The sequence below is a fragment of the Schistocerca cancellata genome, chromosome 11, assembly GCF_023864275.1.
Source record: "Schistocerca cancellata isolate TAMUIC-IGC-003103 chromosome 11, iqSchCanc2.1, whole genome shotgun sequence".
Lineage (NCBI taxonomy): Eukaryota > Metazoa > Arthropoda > Insecta > Orthoptera > Acrididae > Schistocerca > Schistocerca cancellata.
In genome coordinates, this window is record NC_064636.1 from 33791987 (window position 1) to 33814419 (window position 22433).

The 22433-nt window shown below is 38.5% G+C and overlaps 1 protein-coding gene across 5 annotated transcripts in view; it reads left to right on the top strand.

The window, feature by feature from the left end:
* The window catches only part of LOC126108920 (serine/threonine-protein kinase OSR1), a 525656-nt gene that overhangs the window by 469307 nt on the left and 33916 nt on the right, over positions 1–22433 (top strand). For all 5 annotated transcript variants that reach the window (XM_049914286.1, XM_049914284.1, XM_049914287.1 and 2 more), the window contains one exon: positions 9449–9563. In XM_049914286.1, the coding sequence (XP_049770243.1) occupies positions 9449–9563 (115 nt within the window). The remainder of the gene's footprint in view (positions 1–9448; positions 9564–22433) is intronic.

A 22433-nucleotide genomic window follows, 5' to 3' on the forward strand; every position in this document is an offset into this window, starting at 1 on the left:
GGCTAAACATGGGTAGCCAGAAAGTAGGTGTCAGTCTGATTGTGCCCGTTACAATGTGCTCAGTATGGTTAAGTTGTGTGTCAACAAGTCTTGTGCTAGTACTATTCGTCAGAGCTGGGAGCAATATTCCGCAACAGTGCAAGTCGATCCTGGAGTTGAAGAACAGTGTGTCAGTGCATAGGATACCTATTTTGCATGACATTTTAGAAACTTCTTGGCGGATTAAAACTGCATGCCAGATGGAATCTAGAACGTGGAACTTTGCCTGCTGCAGGCGTGCTCTGTTGACTGACCATCCAGATTAGATTCATAACGTACTCTTAGAGCTATGCCTCTGTCAGTACGTCTTGTTCTACCTCCTATACTTAACAGAAGTTCTCCCACACAGCTTGAGGGTTTAGTACTCCTAGAAGAAAGGATTTTGTGGAGATGTGTTTTAGCCACAGCCTGGTGGTTTGTTTCCAGAATGAATGTCCATTCTGCAGTAGAAAGTGTGCTGTTTCGAAACTTCCTGGCAGGTTCCTGTTTTGAGTTCAGGCCTCGCACAGTTTTATCTGTCAGGAAGTTTCAACCAATTTTATCTACCAGGAAGTTTCAAAACTGTGCACAGCCCACTACAAATTGGCAGTAGTCATTCAGAATAAAACTTCCTCCAGGTGAGTAGCATGGTATTGCAGAGCCAGTTGAAAATAGTATGTTGCTGGAATTGTTTGCAGAGAATAAAGTTGTCTGCTAGTCCATCAAAACTACACTGAATTATCCCATTTGTAGATTGTTTAACAGCATATAAGCTTTCATTTAGATTGGAGGGGGGGGGGACACATCTACATACTCTAGTGTAAGATGATCCCATTGTTTATAAGAGGCTCCCTGAGAAATTTTTTTAGAGGTATTCTGGCTGAGCAAAATTACATACCGCTTTATTGATATAAACTATATGCCTAAACATGTTAACATTGTACCCACTCCAAACTTATGCCATTTATTGATAGTCTACATTTGGGTAATACAAGGAGAAATATAATAATTAAAAAGAAAGGTTTATTATCTTCATATTTCTGTTTTGCTTATTTTCTAAGCCAGTCACAATTTCCGAACTAGTGGGACCTAACAGCACAGCTTAAATTGCTGCGAATGAAACAGGCGTTGACAGAATTTATAATTTTGGCTTGGTATTTGGCTATTTCTTTTGAGTATACCGTAATTTTCAGGGTTGTGGTTAGAGTAGCACCTGAGAACACAGCTTTTTCTGAATATGTTGTGAATTTTGCATGTATATTGACACGAGACAATATTCCTTCATCTCTTGCTTCCAAACATATCTACTTGCTGCTCTCTCATTGGCTGCATAGAACACAGGGTGTTTATGCCCATAGACAAATGGGGAAAAACCTGGGAATTTTTGCGTCTGGGAGAAAACGGGGGAAAAAACCAGAGAATTTTAGAATTACAGGAATTTTCCATTGTTTCAGTTTTCAGTTAAATTTTTGTAATTTTGACTGGTAAAAACTGGTATTCTAACAAAGAATATTACTGTCCCACTACTACAGAATAGTACAGAAATGAGACCATCACCAAAATAAATCTGAAGTTGCAAGCAAAATGCCCTATTTACAGCAACAAAACACTGTAACACAATAGTCTTCCAACTGCACAATGTATCAAAGGCCTTATGACAAAGACTATGCAATACTTCGTAACAACAAACTGCTTCCAATGAGTGTGACGTCACAACTGTTTACATTAGTTCCGTTTGAGCAGTTGCAAGCAGGCTCACATGCATGTGCATGTGCATGTGCAGAGCTGAAGTCGCATGTGGGCAGTACAGCACCCCCACCCTCCTCCAAATTTCGAGTGCCAGTTTTTGGGTGTGGCTTACATCCAAGTACCTTACTTTTTTATTATTGAATTTTGAGTACCATTTTTCAGGTGTGGTTTAGATTTGCGTGAATACAGTATGGTTGATTGTGGGTGGAGGAATAGTGAACAGAAAATTACGTCATGTTGCCAACTGTGGGAAACTATACTGTGTACTTTGGCTTCGTACGTCCGTCTACCATGATTAAACTGCAATTTTCCTGAATCCTTTTGAATTGACCTCAAAATTGGACAAATACACGACGACGGTATACATTTCCGCAGGAGATGGTAAAAGTCTAGAAAGGTCAGTGGCCTGCAACAATGTTGTCAATGCTCACTGTGATGTATGACAGGAACAGAAGGGTGTGTGTTGGCTGCTGTTTCTATGCAGCAGTGAGAGAGTGGTAGGCAGATGATATGTTTGGAAGCGAGACATTGTAACATTCTCACATCAGCAGAGAAGCGAAATCCAATATGTATTCAGTAAAAAACAGCTCCATTCTCAGGTTCCATCTTAAGTACAACATCAGATATTGCAATGTATTTGGAAGAAATGGTGAATATTTGTGACAGTGAAGATATAAATTTCACAACTGTGCTATGAGGATGATGCTGATGGTAGTGGTACCGCATATGACAGGCACAGTGAGCAGAATAGGTAATAAAGATGGAAATTAATGTAAACCATGTCTTTTTATTTTATTTTTCTTGTATAATCAAAATGTAGACAATCAATAACTGGCCTAATTTTAAAATAGGTATAATGCTAATGATTTAGGCAGATACTAAATGTCTCTAAAACAGTGTAGTTTTGGTTAGTCAGAATGTGTCAAATAATTTTTTTCTCAAGGGCCCTCTTAAAAAAAGGGGTTCATCTTATATTCAGGGTTCCCTTATACTCTAGTAAATATGGTATACCACTAAATGTACCTACAAAAATATACCATGTGACATGCAATTCAGGAGATATGATGCCATAAACACATGAAAACGTTTTTGCCTAAAATGGAGTGCAAATAACCCAGTTTATATTAGTGTTACATACTGGGAGCACTTACCACTTCCAACAAACTTTAAGCATAATTTGAAATGTTTCCTAAACTTTTCTCGTTTTTGAAGACAAATATTAAACACATTAATTCATTTGTAAAGTAATCAGACATTTGAAGCTGTTTTATACATGAGTTCAGTTCTTTAAGGAACCCGAGGTTAACTAATATTAATCTATTACAGAGCATAAAAACATTCACTTTGGCAACAATAGTTTAATCTGAGAGTATAATAAAATTCTGCATTTTTTGAATGATGAGTTTGTAAAAAAATTTTATTAGGTTCATATGTTATGTACTCTGTCATTGTACAGTGCATGGCTGAAGGTACTCTTCCTGATATTAGCAATCCCCTGTCTTATTCCATTCACATACAACCTGCCCCTAAAAAGTTTGGTGAATCGTCTCGGAAAACAAAGGAAACAAAAGTTTCAAATGAAATACCTTTACTGGCTATCAATCACCATTAGCCATCCACACTACTGACATCAGTTTAAAGCTGTTGGAAATTGCCAGCAAACACTTATTGTGGAATTACTCGAAGTGGTGCATTGTTTTATATACGCTACGTCTGTACAGTGTAAGCCTTTCACGCCTTATTTACGGGCGGGGAAACAAGATGGAGTCTACCGTGGGCAAATTTGTAGAATAGGATGGGTTTTGGACAACTTCACAACTGATATCAGATGTGTGTTGTGGCTAATGGTGATTGCTTCAAAGACCGTGAAAGGTGTTTTCCTTATAGCTCTAGTTTCCTTTATTTTCTGAGACCATTCACTGAACATTCCAGACATGTCTTCTATTAAGCAAGAGGGGGAAATCTGTCCGCATGTCTCTGTAGGTGCCCAAATTTCTTATATATTATTTCCATTATCTGTACGTGAAATATGATGGTCGTTGCACAATGACTGCACAGTCTTCATTGTCTACAGTTTCTTTAAATCTAGCAGACAAGAGTTTTGTGAAAACTTCTGGTATAACTCTATTCAACCCATTGCACTTTCTATAAATTGGATATCATTTGTGATTGATCACTTCCAAATCTGTTGTCTCAAGTGAAAAGTGTTCTGTTCACCCCAACCTAAATTATACACAATAAAAGGTGTTTCTGATGTAATATAACAAGAGACTTTCAGCCACTACACAAAATTGCTTGGAATTATCTGACCTTTTTTATATCACTATTTTTACTTACACTCGGTTACGAGCTATTTTCATGTGTTCCAAATGTACATATTTGCCAGCTTTACTGACACTTATCAAAGTCAGAACGAATTCTTATACATAGTGAGTTAACAGCTTCTTGTCCTACAAACCCCAATATGAGAACTCGGCACATCTCAGGCCATTAACTGTGAAATGTTTTTCTTCGGTCTATATTTCTTTCAGGATTGCCTTGTGGAATTAGAGACTGGGAAAAAAGAAATAACCTTGAAATAAATGTTATACTGTAAATCCCCTTTTTAATGAATCACTGGATACCCAAATTATTTTCCTTAAATACGAGATACAGTAAAACCCCGTTTTAGTGTGTCAGTGGGGACCCAAATATTTTTTTCTTAAATAGGGATTTTTCTTAAGTGGGGATTTTGCCTAGGTACACGGAAGGTGTTACCCTGAATCGTAATTAAAGCATCTTTAGGTGATGTAAGAGCTATTTAATCACCAACTTGGCAATGGTATGCTACAAATTTAAATGCACCATACACATAGATTCAGTACGCATTCTTTACTTTTAAAAAAAATCGAGAAGAGTTGTTTGGTTTCTGCTTCCAGTATACTGTAATGACAGAAGTTATCACTGCAATTGGTCGATGTTTTTTGTAATTGACTCATGTACATGAAATGATGAAAGTAATTGTTGACAGTATCCGGCTGTTGTACATTAGTAGTGCCCTCCTCCTTCTTCGTGATTGTTGCCACCACCACTTCCTACTTCACAGTGTTCTTTTACTAGAATTTCACACATCTCACTCATTCATCTCGGGTGTAGAAGTCAAAACTTAATCGTCACAAAAAACAGTCCTGGAATGTCACATTTTCAGGATCATCTATGATTCTACCCCATTCTTCTTGAGGAACTATGTCATCTTCATGAGCAGCTGATGTACCACAACAAGCCTTTGCAAAACAGTGTAACAGTGTCTGCTGCATTACACGATTCCGTGCAGCAACAAATGTGCATGGCGTATAAAACACTAAACCTCATCACTTCCTCCATCTCGAGGAATGTAATTGATTTGTGGACGAGTGACACCCTGTAAACAGAGTGTATTATGCAGATGAAACATGACGTTAATTTCTCAGAAATGATGTTTCCTTTGGATGCTCAAGGTATTGGTCAATCATAAGTCATATTTTCCTAGCTGCTGCACCCATTTTACCATCTAAACACTTAAGAAAGCTTGTAAAGATTTCTTTCTCATCTAGGCATTTCTGTTGTATTCATAAGTACAAGGTAATGTCTTAATGTTTTTAAAATACCTGGGAGCTTTAAATTTCCCTATATTCAGTGGCGGTAACTCCCATCACAATCTATGCACAATAGTGCAATCATTCTTTCTTTACTTTTCGTATGTCGATGGTATTTTTCTCCCTTAAGAGAATAAGTTTTTTGCAGGAAATAAATTGTAAAAAATGCCTGTTTTATCTCTGTTAAAAATGTTGCTGGGCTCATAACCCTTATTAATTATAGCAATGTACGTTTTTTTTTTTTTCCCCCCAGTAGTTTACTCTTTCCACATCCACAGCCTCACACTCTCCAGTTACACTCTGAAATGAAAGATTGTGACGTTTCTTGAAACGGTCTAACCATCCGTCTGATGCACTGACATTTTTGATGCTGATCTTCAGGACGATTTCTCGAGCTTTCTCGTGCAGAATTGTTCTGCTTATATGAATGGTGCCACTTCTCATCCCTTGAAACCATATTAAAAGAATAGATTCCATGCCACTGAACGTCGACATATGAGTGTTCTTTTGCAGCCATAGGAATCGGAAGCTTTGGCTTCCTTGTTTTTGAGAATGTTGCGCAGTGTAGACGGTGCCAAATCACACTTTTTCACCATGTCTGATGGTTTTATGTTAAGATTTTCTTAGACATCCTGGCTGATAGTCAGCTTTTGCTCAATCGTAAGCTTCCTATGTTCACATGCCATAATTCCACAAATCTGTAAAACTTTAAAATTCGCCTACAGCAAAGACAACACTTCACGGCTCGTGTTTCATGCGACTGTGACATCAGATCACATTACTAGAATCACATAGTAGACAGGACGAAAATTGCTTTCAGATTTGTTAAACGCTTTTTCTGGGATCACTACAATGGAATTTGATCTAGATAAGTGTTTTCTGGAAGAATCGATTACCATTTACTGCCGTCACATGACAAGAAGTGCAGCCAGTGTAAAACTGTAATAAGTCATAAACTCACTTGGAGATGTTAGGAATTGCATAAAAACTGGATTTTAATGTGCGGAATGTTTCATGTTTATTCCTTAAAAAGCGGACTTTTTCTTAAAGCCCAATTTGTTAAAAGCGGAGGAGAATAACATTGCTCTTAGGGGAGTTTCGCTGGGACGGACAGAAGTATTTCTTAAAAGTGGGTTTGTTAATTCGGGGTTTTACTTATTTTAGTCGATCCCCAAATGGAGTTTGTGGCCTTTGCCACTCTTTTCACATTTTAATTTTTTTGTGCCAGACAACAAAGAATTCAATGTGGCGAACCACAAAACACACAGAGCACTACTTCCTTGCATTTTTCTCTTTGTTTCCCCAAGTTGTGTGTTCAATCACATGTCAGATTCCAGAAGTCCTAAATTGAACTGGAACACGTGAAGTGGCTGTGTTAGGTACGAAGGACATCCTCCCCTTCTCGGTTCAGAAGGAGCAGATGATCGAGCAAAATACACCATTGCCACCACCCTTCTGAAATGGAGCAATGGAATATTTTAATTTGTGAGGCAGCTAGAAGACATGGGGATTGACTAGTGATACATCTGTTGCATTGGTGAACAACGGAAAGTAGTGTTTTTCAGACAGTACTTCTGCGCAATCCAGTCCATCATGTCCACGCCTCCCATTTGCTTGTATTCTGCCATCGTTCTTTGCTGTGGAACTTGTGTTTCTTGATTGTCAGCTTTGCGCAATTTCTTTACTGTGCGCACTACTGTGTGCACTGTCTCATGGTTTGACAAGAGTTTTACATAATTTTTATCTTTCCATATTATTGCCATGACCTCCATGTTCTTGTCAAAGCTATAGTCTTTCCTTCACGTTTGTTTCTTTCTCATGGTGTTCTCACTTTCTATGCGCCAGTTATTCATTCCGTTCATTCCGTTCATTTGGGCAGTTCCAGTCACCCTTATTCATTTCTGAGAGCTCATTCGTCAAACGGAAACTCGTGGAAAAGTTGTCAAAATAGATTTTGTGACGTTCGGGAGATTCCAAAACGGAAATGTTCTGTACAACTGACCTGTCAAGTCCCAAAACTGTAACCTCACTCGAATCCTTCAATTTTACTTCATAGACTGACATACAATAACAGTAACCACTTTGGGAACAGCGTACGGTCCACTCTTCAAATCCGAATCTCTCAGATTTTCCGCAGATGAGTTCTTTTAGTTAATGGCATCGGTAATATCAAACCGTTTGCTCATCAGTGCAGAGGCTATCAGGGGGGAGGAAAAAAAAAGTTTATTCAGCAAGTCCATCAAGGGACAAACTTCAAAAAGTTTCTCTCTTTAGCTGCGATTCTGATCAGATGTTCATAATTGAAGTGAAGGTGGCAGTAGATTTCCAGGTATCTGTTGGGCTCATACGTTGCATGCATCTTATGTCGATGCACTCATCTTCATTCCAATATAACTGTTCTTGTGGAAGTACATGGTATCCAGTAAAGAGCAGTAAACCTAAGAACTGTTTTGTGTGTTCATTGAATAATTCAAACTTACAATTATTCTTCTGAGTAGCATATCAGTCCCTTTCACTGGCAATCAATGAAGCTGCATCTTCTGTTGTCCGGTTTGAAGTGATATTAACTTCGATTTTCTTCTTGCAGTGGCTCGCATTTCCCTCATCCTTCCATTCTTCATTATAATGAACATACGAGGTACCTGGCGCATCAGCCAGTAGAATGTCTTCCAGTATATTTTCGTCAATATCGTCACAGTCGAATGTGTCATCTACACGATCTGTCGGTAGCTCGACAATATCTGCGGCCTCATTCATTTCACCCTCATCACCAGAAGCGGCCGTGGAGGTGGGGGTCATTTAAAATTTCGTCTATTTCCCTTACAGAAAGTGCTTTATAATGTCTCTATAGTGCCTGGGAGAAAAGAAAAACAAAATGAGGATAGAAATTCAGAAAGTCTTTGCAGGAAAATAAGTTGTGGAAATAAGTAAACATCTACTAAAACCATTAAGGAACATGCCAGCATAGTTGCTGCAGAATAACGTGCCTGGAAGATGTGCAATCAGCGCAGTGCAGAGAGCAGCGGTGGTGGAGCTTGCAGACGAGCACTGCAGGGGAAATGAGCACTGGAGAGGGAAGTGCCATTATAAACTGAAGCCGGTGCTCCAATTTTTTGTAAATATTAAGTTGGCCCCTTCCACATCCACACTTGCATGGTGACCATTGCAAAAGATCTTTCACCTCTGCTTTGATTAGTATCTAAAGAGTTCTGCCAGAAATGCAAAGATTTATTTTCACCTAGCTTGTTAAGTATTTGTAACTTTCAGAGAAGCCACAATTAACAAAATATTCCAAGTTGTTATGCTGTGGTTTAAGGGATTTCACTTCAAAACCCGACATTTCGTCCCCATCTGCGGAGGACATTTTCGAGGGGGATCGTAGCTTTGTTGAACGTCAGATTCACATCCTGGCTCGGTACTGACTACAGCAAAATTCCGCTTCTGTGCAGTGGCGTGAAGTGTCTTTTGAATATGCGAGCACAGCTGGGGTTGTTGTCGACTGCAGTCATTCGCCGTTACTATCGTCCCGTGGTGGAAGACTGCTACACATCTTCTTCAGCACTGGAATCCAGATTTCATTCAGTTTCACCCCCTCCTACTTCGTATTAAAATTGCTGGGATGTTGCACAATCTCTATGAACTCTCTGTATAGCCTTTGGCACGGCACGTGTGCCACGTACCTCACTCGGGCAAATTATGTGTAAGAACACTGCGTGCAAGTTTTCTCAGAATAAAAACTGGACTCGGTAAAACATTTTGTATACCTGCTAGTTTTAATCTTCTGTAATGAGATTTTTAAAAATAGATAAAACAGGGGTTCATCGTTTCAAAGAAATATCACAAATTTACTGCCTTCAGTTACAAAGCTATGATTTTTCAAAAATGGTTTAAAACAGCAGTTCAGCTGCCCCATCCAGGGTAACTGAGGCCAGTCTCGAATGTGTTAACCCTTTGCAATCCAACTTTTCTACTCAGTGCATTGTCCCCGACTCTTGTTTATAGTACAGTAGAGGAGTAATACACACACTGTATTGAGGAGATTGTAATGTCGTCCTCTTTTCTTATAGGCCAACAGCGAGTGAGCTGCTGAAGCACCCGTTCTTCAAAAAGGCCAAGGACAGGAAGTATTTGCAGTCCACTTTGGTTGCTATTGGTCCCAGCCTGGAGACGAGGGTGCAGAAGGTAAGGCTAGTGGCAAACGTAATCACTTTTCTAGTGCTCGGTATAGGGTAAACACTGTGAAGAGCAGGGCTTAAATACAACAAATTTATTTCTATGATCATGTTTTGTGGCTAAGATCTGAACTGCTCTGTATAGTTTCAGCGGTATTCTGTATGAGAATGTGTACTCGAGTACTTTTATAACATCTTCCATAAAGGTGTGTTCACATAGTCTATACACCGATGTGTGATCACAATGCTGTTGTCAACATAGCTGCAATATTGTGGCAGTGCAGATGCAGGAGGATGTTGGAGCTACTTTCCAATGTATGGTCGAAGTCTTGTCTGTTTTGTCCACTGAGGGTGGAGAATATTTTGTGTGTCTGTTGCCACACTGACACCTCTGCAGTGCCAGATTGTGTAATCTGAGTGGGGAGTTTGGAGTTTAGCATGTGTACACATCTATGTTGTCTACAAGAATTTAGAGATGAGTAAAAAGTGAGGACTATGGAGCATGGAAAGTAATACATAAAAGGTACATACAAGTAAGTTATAAAACCTCCATTGCCCCCCCTTTCCCTGCCCGCACCATCACAAACTGATAGCACAGAAAATGTATTTGAATTACTCCTTGGCGTCGTTTCTCTGCCACTGTACACATTTTTGAGAAAGTTGATGCCAAGATTCTGTGGCTGGTGCGAATGCTTCAGTAGTAGTCTGGTTACGTCAATGGAAATTTCACATCTGTCTTTCATCAGTTTTCACAATTAGTGAAAAGGAACTCCCCTTCGTGCTATCTCGCACATCAGTGTTGCCTGGCAACATGTGCCATGTGCACGGTCTTGTAGTTGTCTGCCAACATTTGTGGCATGCACCTGGAGTATGCTGTTTTTAAGTATAAAAAACAGTCCTCTTGTCTCACCACTGCCATTAGAGTTGTGTGTGCTGTTTAGTGCTGTAATGTCTGTCATGCAGTCACAACAAGTGCACGCACATTTCCCCGTTTCCAGTCCTGAGAGGAAAAAGTCAGAGGTGTTAAAACTTCAGTGCACCTTGTACAAGGACGACAGTCTGAAATATAGGGTGTGCCCAATGCTATCGTTGTGTAAGGTGATCATCTGTGTTGTGAACCATAATTGTATTCTCCATAGATTCTTAAAACTTCTAAACTATTTGGAAGCTTCATCACATGTTTGTGTGTTCATGGGTGGCTCTTTGCCAACTGTATGTGTTTTTATTGTAATCTTATTATACATACTTCCCACGTACCATTATTCTGGTTGTTGGTGTATTACATTTGTGTAATTCATAGTTCTCTCGTACTGTGCTGGTGAACCATAGTAATGTATTAATATAAATGTTTGACTGTTCCAAGAAGATTGTTTTGTTTTATTGCATTCCTGCTTGTAAGTTGTGTGTAGAATATTTACTTTATTCTCATCATTTCCTACGTAATATATGGCTGGGAAAGAAGCAATGCCTCTACGAAATTTGTATTTGCTGGTGCTGTTTTGTTTTTATCCTCGATTGTAGTTTCCATTTTTGTGGACACTCGCAGTAAAGTTTGATAAATTGTAAAAAAAAAAAAAAAAAATCTTTTGCACTAAACATATGTGGCAAAGCAACAACACAATGTGCCATATTGTCAAATTTTCCGTCAACGAAAATTTCTGTCAAATGCGTCAGATGTCCTCTGTTTGACAAATGTGCCAGACACAGTGCACCGTCAAATATGTGGCAAAAATAATAAAATTTGACAAATGGTTTGATCATGTGCGGGTGCTGTAAACCAGCTGAAGAAATAGGCTGACACTGAGTGTGGCCTTTATGACGAGGCCTATGCAAACGCAAAGTTTCTGGGATGGCAGAATTAAGGAATCAATTTAAATAAATATTTCAGAAAACTTAATAAACAAGGGCGGAAGCTTCAGTTGAAGCAATTTATGAAGACTGTGCAGTCCATTTCGTGCACCAGAGTTTGGAAATGCAGAGAGAATGTGCGTTTCACGGCATATCAGTGCGGGCTCTGAAAAAGAAGGGCATCGAAAGGCGTAGTGCGAATCGAGAATTGAACGTACAGTAAACTGTAAATAGTGGCACGAGACTGACCACAATTTACAGTCTGGTTGGAATGCAGGCAACGAAAACACGCAACAGGCCACATTTCAGTTCCATACCAGTCTATGCTAAAGATTAATATCTTCAGAAAAGACTTCCTTTATATTTGATGTTAGCAAATTTCACATCTTCTGAAACACTTTTCTTGCCATTGCCAGTCTAAATTTTGCAACTTCTCTGCTTTGGCTGTCATCAGCTATTTTACAGACCAAATATCAAACTCCTCTCTACTTTGTGTCTCGTTTCCCCGGAGTAACTGCCTCGGCATTGCTTTTGTTGAAGTTCGTGTCTCCTCAGCCCGAGACACTGTCCATTTCGTTCAACTGCTGGTCTGAGTCTTCTGTGTCTCTGACAATAATACAATGTCATCAGCAAATCTCAGACTTTTTATTTCTTCTCCCCAAGCTGTAATTTCTTCTACAAAGTTTTCTTTGCTACTTGCCCAACATATAGGTTGAATAACATCAGGGATAGGCTACAATAGTCCTGTCTCAATCCCTTCTTTACCAATGCTTTCCTTTCGTGCCTCTCGACTCTTGTAAGTTGTGTCTGGTGCGTCTGACATCTGATTATAGCTCGCAGTCACCTACCGTCACCTTTATATTTGTACTGCGAGTTCACAGGTGGCTGGTCATAATGTGATTCTGGCATATAAATCATCTGGTTCAATGGTCAATCACTGAAGTAATTGCTTCAGCTTGACAAGAATTTAGTTTTTTCAATTTACACTGTGTGTGATACATTTTGGGAAACAAATCCATTTAATAATGTTTATCTTCATCTACATTTACATCTGCACAGTTACCCTGCAATTCATAATTAAGTGCCTGGCAGAGGGTTCATCAAACCACTCTCGAGCAGCACACACGAAAAGCAAATATTTCAGTCTTTCTGTGGGAGTTCAGAGTGCTCTTATTTTAGTAAGATTTCTCCTTGTGGAGGTTGGTGGGTGCCAACAAAGTATTCTCACCCTCTGAGGAGAAACTTGGTAATTGAAATTTCACGATGAGGTCCTGCCGCAACAAAATGAGCTTTGTGTCAGTGACTGCCTCCACAATTTGTGTATTGTATCCGTTTGACTCTCTCCCATATTTTGCGATAATAGGAAATAAGCTACCCTCCTTCAAACTTTTTCAGTGAATTCTGTCAATCCTTTTTGATGTGTCTCTCTCACCGCAAAGCAGTATTCCAGAAGGTGGACAACTGTAGTCTCTATTGTAGAGCTGTTACATATTCTCAGTGTTCAGCCAATAAATCGGTCTGTGGTTTGAGTTCCTCACAACATTATCTGTGTCATTGTTAGAGTTTAATTTATTCGTAATTGTAATTCCTAAGTATTTAGTTGGGTTTACTGATTTTACATTTGTGTTGTTTATTATGTAACTAAAACTTAGTGGATCCTTTTAAGTGTTTGTGTGGATGACTTCACTTTTCACTATTTAGAGCCCATTTTTGCACCATACAGATCTTGACTAAATCATTTTGCAATTTGTTTTGGTCATCTGATGACTTTACAAGACCATAAATGACAGCATCATATGCAGACAGTCAAAGAGGGGTTCTCAGATTCTTTCCGTAAATTGTTTATGTAGATCAGGAACAACGGTGGGCCTGTAATACTTCATTGGGGAATGTCAGATATTACTTCTGTTTTACTCAATGACTTTCTGTCCGTTACTATGTACTGTGATATTCCTGACAGGAAGTCGTGAATCCAGTCACACATCTGAGACGGTACTCCATAGGTGCGCAATTTAATTGGAAATTACTTGTGAGAAACTTTGTCAAAAGCCTTCTGGGAGTCTAAAAATATAATCGATTTGACGTTCCTTGTCAATAGCATTGATTACTTCGTGAGAATAAACAACTAGTTGTTTCAGAAGAGCAATATTTTCTGAATCCATGTTGGCTGTGTGTCAATAAACTGTTTTCTTTGAGGAGATTCATTATGTTAAAGCACAGTATACAGGGTGCGACAATAAAGTAATGAGACTGATGTAGAAAAAAAAATGTTGCTTACCGTTTTAGTCAAGTTTAGTGTTGTCTCCTTCAAAGTAGTTCCCTTCTGATTCCACACACTTTTTCCAGCACTTCTGCCATTGATGGTAACATTTCTGGAACTCATCTTTTGCAATATCCTCCAAGATCCTTGTCACAGCTTTTTGGACATCTTGCGTTGTTTGAAAATGGTGTCCCTTGACTGCCGTTTTGACTCTTGGAAATAGAAAAAAGTCGCATGGATCAATATCTGGTGAATAAGGTGGCTGTGGTAGTACTGAAATTTGTTTTGAGGTTAAAAATTGCTGTTGTGGTGTCAGATTTTTGGGGACCATTTTTGCACAAATCTTTCTCATACCAAGATCTTCAATAATTATTATTAGACGAACCGTTTCTTGGTTGATGTTCAGTTCTTGTGCAGTCATTTTCACGGATATTCGTCGATCAGATCATACGAGTTCACACACCCTGGCCAAGTTGACATCCGTCTGTGAGGTCGATGGTCGTCCACTGTGGTCTTCATCTTCAACATTCGTTGTGCCTTCACTAAACATTTTATGCCAACGAAAAACTTGAGCTCTTGACATGACCTCTCCAAAAGCCTTCTGAAGCTTACCGTAAGTTGTCGGCCCATTTTCACCCAATTTAACGCAAAAAAAAATGGCATACCATTGCACAATATTATGCGGTTCCATTTGCGTGACGAGAGACACGGATGCATCTTAACTTATTACAGCACAACTCACGACTGAGCAGTTGCATCGATGTGCCGCTTGTACTAGAAGCAGCTTATAGACAGAGGTCAAAGATATTGTGCCTACGCAAGCCTGCAGGGTTGTCACATCTTGCAAAGAAAATAAGTCTCATTACTTTGTCACACCTTGTATGTTCCAAAATCCTACTGCAAATCAACATTAGTGATATGGGTCTGTAAGTCAGAGGATTACTCCCATATCCTGTCTGAGCCATTTGTTTGACTTTTCGCAACTTTAACGTCGTTGGGTATGGATCTTTCTACAATTGAGCTGTCAGGGTACGGATATTTCTACAAATGAGCTGTCATATGTGATTGCTAAGTATGAAGCTATGTATCAGCATACCCTAAAAGGAATGTGATTGGTATACAGTCTGGACCAAAAGTCTTGCCTCGCCTTTGTTTTAAGCTACTTTGCTACACTGGAAATATCTACTGCTAAGGTACTCATGTTAGCAGCTGTTCTTGATTCAAATTTTGGAATATTTCCTTTGTCATCTTTTATGAAGTAATTTTCGAAAACGGTGCTTAATTACTCTGCTTTAGTGGCACTGTCATCAAGAAAATCACTATTGTTATTGTGCATCTGGCCACTGGTGTATTTTATGTACAACCAGAATCTCTTTGGGTTTTCTGCCAGTTTTTGAGACAGAGTTCCTTTGTGGAAACTATTTCGAGCGTATTGCATTGAAGTTTGTGCTAAATTTCAATCTTCTGTTTAACTTTCAGAATGTTGGGGATTTTGTGTACTTTCAAATTTGGCATGCTTTTTCTTTGCTACTGCAATAGTGTTCTGAGCTGTTTAGTGTAGAGATATTGGTACTATTTCTTTGAATTCAAACCACATCTGCTCGTTGCGCACATAGTCAAATTGGAAGGACTGGAGAGTGCCTCTTAGGAAGGTCTTGAGCAGAATTTTTACCTGATTTTTTTTTTTTTTTTTTTTTAATAGATGTATTTTGCATTTGGATGTCACGGGAGTCAGTCTGGGTACAACCACCATTATGGTCACTGATCCCTGTATATGTAATGATGCTCCTTATTTGGTCAAGCTTATTTGTTGGTAAGAGCTCAAGTATATTTTTGCAACCATTTACAGTTTGAGTGGGCTTTTGAATTAGTTGTTCAAAATAGTTTACTGAGACGGCATTCAGTATGATTTTGGGGATCTTTAATGCCTATCACCGGCTTTAAACTTGTATTGCTGCCAGCATATTGAGGGCAGCTTGAAATTACTATGAACTGAAACTGTGTGAATTATGTGAGGTGGGGTACCTATTTGAAATGAGAATCAAGTTTCTTTGGACTGTTAGGAAACCGTATCATTGGAGCCAGGGGGATGGGGCATTGGTAAAAGGGGTCTAGTGAAGCAGTGGATACAACCCGTTGGCTTTGACCAATGACGTCAGAATTAACCAGAGAGCATTTATTACACTGATGAGAGCTGACAAGACTGTTCAGAAACAAAGGAATGTGAGAGATGAAAGTATAGTTGACATACATCAAGGCAAGTAATATTTTCACGTTAAGGATATCGCGTGTTTGTATCGTATTAGTTCTGTGGAAAATGAAGGGAAAAAATGGATGGAAATGTTGGTAGCATAGAATACTCACATCACATATATGTGGGTTGTATCTTGAACCTCATTCCAACTATTTTGGTTAACTGCAGTATGGGATAAAAGTATAGTGTATGTCGATTTCTTCGTTTTTGTTAGCATTAATATCCTGTTGTTCAGTTGAACTATATAGATCAACTGAAGCATGGGATACAGATTTCTTTCGCCTCCGCTACCACTAATAGTCTGTTCTTACGTAGATAGTAGTACTATCGATGGCAGAAGGAGCTACATATATAATATTTGTATCCCATACTTCCGTTGACCTGTATACATGTACACTGCTAACGAAAACGTGGAAATGGTGTACGTTAAATTTGTAACCTGTACCTCAGCTGAACTACGCGAAGAGGCAATAAAATGACATATATAAAATTTGTATCCAGTTCTACACTATGGGGTACAGCTTTTTTTCCCCTTTTTTTTTTTTATTTTTATTTCACCCTCGATGCTAATAGTATCGACTGAAAGTTATAGTTTTGATCACATCAGTGACAATAATATCCCATTCTTTAGTTGAGCTATATATTTATACACAACATTAGTATCCTGCTCTCCAGTTGACATATATAGGTAAATCTCACCAATGTTACATATGTCGTTCATTTCGAATAGGTGGTGTCAGTGTAAAGGTCAACTGAAGGATGGGATACAAATTTTAGTTGTTTGGCGTTTAGCCTTCAATATCGCTCGTACAGGTCTGAAAATATCGGTACTGTTACCAGTGCTGAGAAACAAAAGAACGAAAGCTGCAAAATTTCTATTACGTACGAAAACATATGTAATGGTGTAATACAACAATGAAATGTGTCAAAATAATCAAAATACAGTAAAAGAAAAAATGGAGAACTGAACTTACCACACGGGAACTTCTTAAAAGAATCGAAGCTCGCCTAGAAAGCCATCAACAAAAATCACACACACACACACACACACACACACACACACACACACACACACACACACACACACACACCAATCCACAACTGTACGCTTATTCACACGACTTCCATGGACACACAGCTACACAGGATATCTCAAACACCAACAGTACATGATTTTCCTAATGTCTCTCAAGGTGAGCTTAGATTTTTCGAATCACGTCCCACGTCTAATGGACCGCCACAGCCGATCTTTTGCTGCAGCGCCATTCGAATAAGTCATGAATACGGCGACAAGATACACTTGTGAGGCGCATATGTTCAGGCACTCATGACATCTGACATACTCGGCAATGAGACCACACAATTGTAAAAAACAAATTGTGGCTAACATGTCTGTGCCCATAGCCTCTCTTAAATCATCCAGGTTCATCGGAACAGATAAATCATACCTACAAACGAAAATGAGATACTAAAAATTGTCCTAAAATAAGAAACTAATAGTCCATATTACCTAAATATCACTAAGAATGAAATTAAGTATCGAATGAATTGCAAACAACCAATTATTTCAATAAATGTACACGAAGAATATTTAGAGTTATATGTAGTGATCTCTTTTAAAATCACATTCAGTTATTTTTATGTACAATGATAGCACTTACCTGGAGAACAGAACTGTTTTATTATCTATGGCTGAAAGTGAAGACATTATCTACGAGTAATGTATGACGTCATTGGTCAAAGCCGACGGGTTGTATCCCCTGCTTCACTAGACCCGGTAAAAGGAACTGATTATTATTTTTTTAGCATTAATTGTTGAAATTGTGAATTCGTTGTTCCAGATGTAAGATGGTCTATCTTTTTGAAAGTTTGTGTTAATGTGAAAACACGCAAATTTATCAGTACTTAGGTTCCTTGTCATATAGATAGGAGTGTGTGTGTTTTTGGGCTTCAGTCCACTTGCGTTGGAGTTGTTAAATTATGCCCTGTCATACAACCCCCTCCAAGGAACACGAGAGAAAAGTGTACACTGTCATATTCTGATTCCCATGGAATACCGGAGTAAGCACAGATATGACTGTAGTATTCTTTGGAGTTGTTGAAAAAAGTTGAATGTAAGTGTTGCTCAGCGTAATGTTTTGTGGGCATTTTATGTGAGTATGTTGAACTATAGTTTTCCAGCAAATATCAGATACACTGCACAAGTAGAATATTAATCTGTTAATATTAATCTGTTCAAACATTTGAACTCTTGCCAAGATTTTATTGATTGAGAATATTTCCATAATTACGAGAAAATGATATTAGTGTATTAAGATTTGAGTGTGGAAATGATTGAATAGTGCTTGCTCACATTCAACTACCATTTGCAATAGGGAGAGTGCTTGTTCAGTGATGCTCATTTGCTTTTTGTGTGTGATAAATTGAGTGCTCATTAACTGGTGTTAAACATTATGTGGGTGGTTGGGCTAGAAAGGTTTTTTGAAATGCTGAAGGAACTTCCGCAAGTCCCCATTTTATGGTTTATTATCTGCATCTGGCTGCTAGTACTTGATAGATATTCAGATTCAAATGATGTGAGTAATTCTGAAATTCTAGAGGTTGTTTGCACGCTAAAAACTGTTCACTGGATTTTATCTCTAAAAGTGGTATTATTTCCTTTCATGTATTGGTAATGAAGTATCAAAACTATTAGGTGTGTTGTGTAGCAATAAATTGAACTCTAAATCAAATTAAAAAGAAAACCCAGGACACTCAGTTTCTTGGAAATAGGAAAAATAAATTGTGTACCAAGACACTTGAAATTTTGAAACTGAAATTACTTCACTGTATTTCGGCATGTGTAGGGCTAGACATACAGGGCTACAATTATTGAACTATATTAAATAAAATTGTCATCACTTCTGAACGGTTACATTAGGACGTTCAAAGTGCACGGTTTGCCACAGGGCATAACTGGAATTAGTATGCAGATACGCATGAGCCTTTGGCCATTTGCACAGGAAAATGTCACGGTACAGCATGCCTGAGTGTATAGTGCTTGTAAAGGCCACCTATACGAGCAATAACAGCCCAGTATGGTTCAAAGGAAGTTTGCGACAAAGTTCAAGCTGAAGATAACTGATCAAAGTGTGCTAATAATCAAGAATTTGAGTTGTAAGTTTGTGAGAACGATTAGTGTTTGTGATGACAGTGTTGGTCATCTAGAGAGGGTGAAACGACCTCAAAACATTGAGAAGACACATGTTGCATTTCAAACTAGCCCCAGGAAATCGATCAGGTGAGCTGCACAGCAGGTGGGAATCAACTGGGAGATGCTGCGACAAATTGTTGTTGAAGACATGCATCTCTTCCCATACAAAATTCAAACCCATCAGCCATGAAACCCCAGGGCACGCAAAAGCAGTTTTGTTTTGCCAACACTGTTGTTCACAGAACAGACGAACAGAACTTTGATGTGAATATGGTTTGGTCTTGTGACGAAGCCCACTTTCATTTGGATGGGTTTGTCAATAAGCAAAATATGCCCATTTGGGGAACTGAGAATCCACATTTTTTGATCAAGAAGTATCTTCACCCTAACTGGTGACAGTGTGGTGTGCAATATCCAGTCACAGAATAATCTGTGCAGTGTTCTTTGATGGCATGGTGACTACCGAATGGTACGTGAAGGTTTTGGAAGATTTTCATCCCCGTTATCCGAAGTGACCTCGATTTTGACAAGATGTGGTTTATGCAATATGGAGCTTGACCTTTCAGGAGAGTGTTTGATGTTGTGGAGGAGCACTTTGGGGGACTGCATTCTGCCTCTGGGGTAGCCAGAGGCCACTGGCATGGGCCTCGATTGGCCACCATATTCTGCAGATCTGAACACATGCGACTCCTTTTGTGGGGGCTATATTAAAGACAAGGTGTACAGTAGTAACCCCAAAACCATTGCGAAGCTGAAAACAGCCCTTCAGTAGGTCATGGACAGCATCAGTGTTCCTGATCTGCACCACATCGCCAATGATAGCACGCATATCTTGCATGTCATAACCTATATCCAAATATCTATAGTGACGTTTACATGTTGAATAAAGTGTGTGCACACCGTAGTTTGTAATTAACTTGCATACTTTTTCCCCATATAGTTCAATAATTCTCACCCTGTATGAGGAACAATACATTTTTATATTCTTGTGTTACAGGGTAATATCCAGAACAAATCAGCAGCTTTACCAATTGTTTATCATGGTCTCCACTATAGCTGCAGTCCTTTTTTTTATGATACTTGACTAGGTCCTCCTTTCTTTCTTTCTTCCCCCCCCCCCCCCCCCCCCCCCCCCCCCCTCCGCCCCCCACAGAAAGTTGAAAAGCTTTTCTTATTCAAATCTTTCAAGAGCAGAAATCACAAGTGAAACATTGATGACTAGTTTCATCTGATGATACAGCCATCTTAAAAATCCGGATTGAAGTATTGTAGTTTGCACGCTAAATAGTTTAACTAGTTAGTTGGAACCCAAACTTTATATGCAGGAATGCTAGCAGGTCCAGTAGCGTGTGGTCCCATTCTGAGTTGTGAGCAGAATCTGCTATGGTACCTGTATATAATGTTGGTGGACAAGTTACTGGTGTTACTATTTAGTGTGCAAAATATATCAGTGCAGACTTGTATGTTGGGTCTTGTATACCTAATGTTTAATCTCAATGGTATTTGTCATTATTTTACTGAGATCTGGTTTTCACCTGAGTGTCCACTGAGAAGCTGATGGTTTCCTGGTCTCATTTTATGAGCAGGCACTGTATGTGTTTTTTTAATTATTATTATTAATAATTTTTTTTAATAATCAGTCTGAAACTAGTCATAACTTAATGTCTTAATTACAATTTTGGTTGTTAAATGATTTTATTAATTTTATAACTTTTTGTAAATGATTAGATTGTCTCCACCCTGTCAGGAACTGGGCCTAACAAGTTTGCTTTCAGATTAATGATAACGGTTGATTCTACCAACTTTGCACTTTCCACCATTTTAGAAAAAGAAACCGTATCAGAAATAATTAATTTTGGAGAGATCATCAGTGTGTGACTTCAATTCTTGGCTCTGAGCAACATCATCGTGTATGACATAAAGAGTTCATGATATTAAATGATTTGGCAGACAATGAATGTTACCTGTGGTTGCCTCAGTAATTCGTGTAAATTATGATTCTAGCCTAGTTTATTTCACATGTGTATGTTTTCTTTCCTTTTAGTGATATATTCATTTCTTTTAATTTGTGTGCTACATATATATTTAATGCTCAAATGTTGTGGCAAGGCATGAGGTGTCTTGAGTCTTGTATAAATTTGTTCCAGAAATTAGGATTTATCAGCGATTACTAAAAATGCCACATACGTGGGAATAACGTGAAACAGGGGAAGGCCCCTCTTTTGAGATCATCATGTGGCATTGCCGAAGTGATAATTTGTGATGATCCATCGGATGTTGACTGTAATTTCAAAGATCAAGGCTGACTTTCATCATCATCATAATGTTTACTTACTCCTTTTTTTATTATGAGTCATCTGTCCATTACGCTGTGTAGTTGCTGTTGATTCATTTTCGTTTTATGGACAGGTTTCTGCAGAATTTATCACATGTAGGTGCTTGTAGTGCGGGGGGGGTGTCTGGTTGAACTACGTAGCTGAATTCTGGTTGTTGTTTCCATGGTTGTTTTCCTGAATTTTCATTAGGTAGGTGTTGTGATTTATTATAGGATTTATTTTGACTACTTGAGCTATAGAGCTCAATTCTAGCAACTCTAGTTGTTTGTTCCATGCTTCATTACTTTTTTTAGCTTACCTTGTTCCTGTCTCTGTTTAGATTCCCTTATCGTACTATTACTGTGATTCTTAGGTTCATTACGCTGCATGTTATTTTCTCCCCATCCAGAACCCAATTTTACTGTAGCTGTCCTGTTAGTTTCTGTATTTATTATTAAGAATTCCCTATGATCTATAATTCGTGATTACATTTTGGCCCCATGGAAATGTTTGAGCATTGTTGCCATTATGGAATCTTTCGTGTGTTGCATCTTAGAGTTTGGTGTGATGTCACTGGTAGAATTGTGCGCTAGAATTTATCAAAGACACTCAAAATTTTGCAAATAAATTACTATAATATGTTTCAGTATGTACAGGACTAGACATATCTGCAATGATACATTTTTACATTCTTGCAATACAGGGAAGTTTCCAGAAAAATAGTGCTTTTTTCTGATACTTGGTTTGCTTTCTTTCAGATTAACAGTAGTGCTACCCTATACGGGTTTCACACTTCTCACCATTTTAGAAAATGAAATTTCACCAAAAACAATGTGTTTTGGAGAGATATTTAATGCAGTTTTTCATTTAAATTGCATTTTTTTTTAAATAAGCAAGTGTAAATACAAAATCCACCAAATACAGTAGGTTAGCTTAAGAACAGGAATGGTTAATGCCTCAAAGTAATATATAAACTATATAGTAACAAGAAAAATGAGGCTTTAACCATC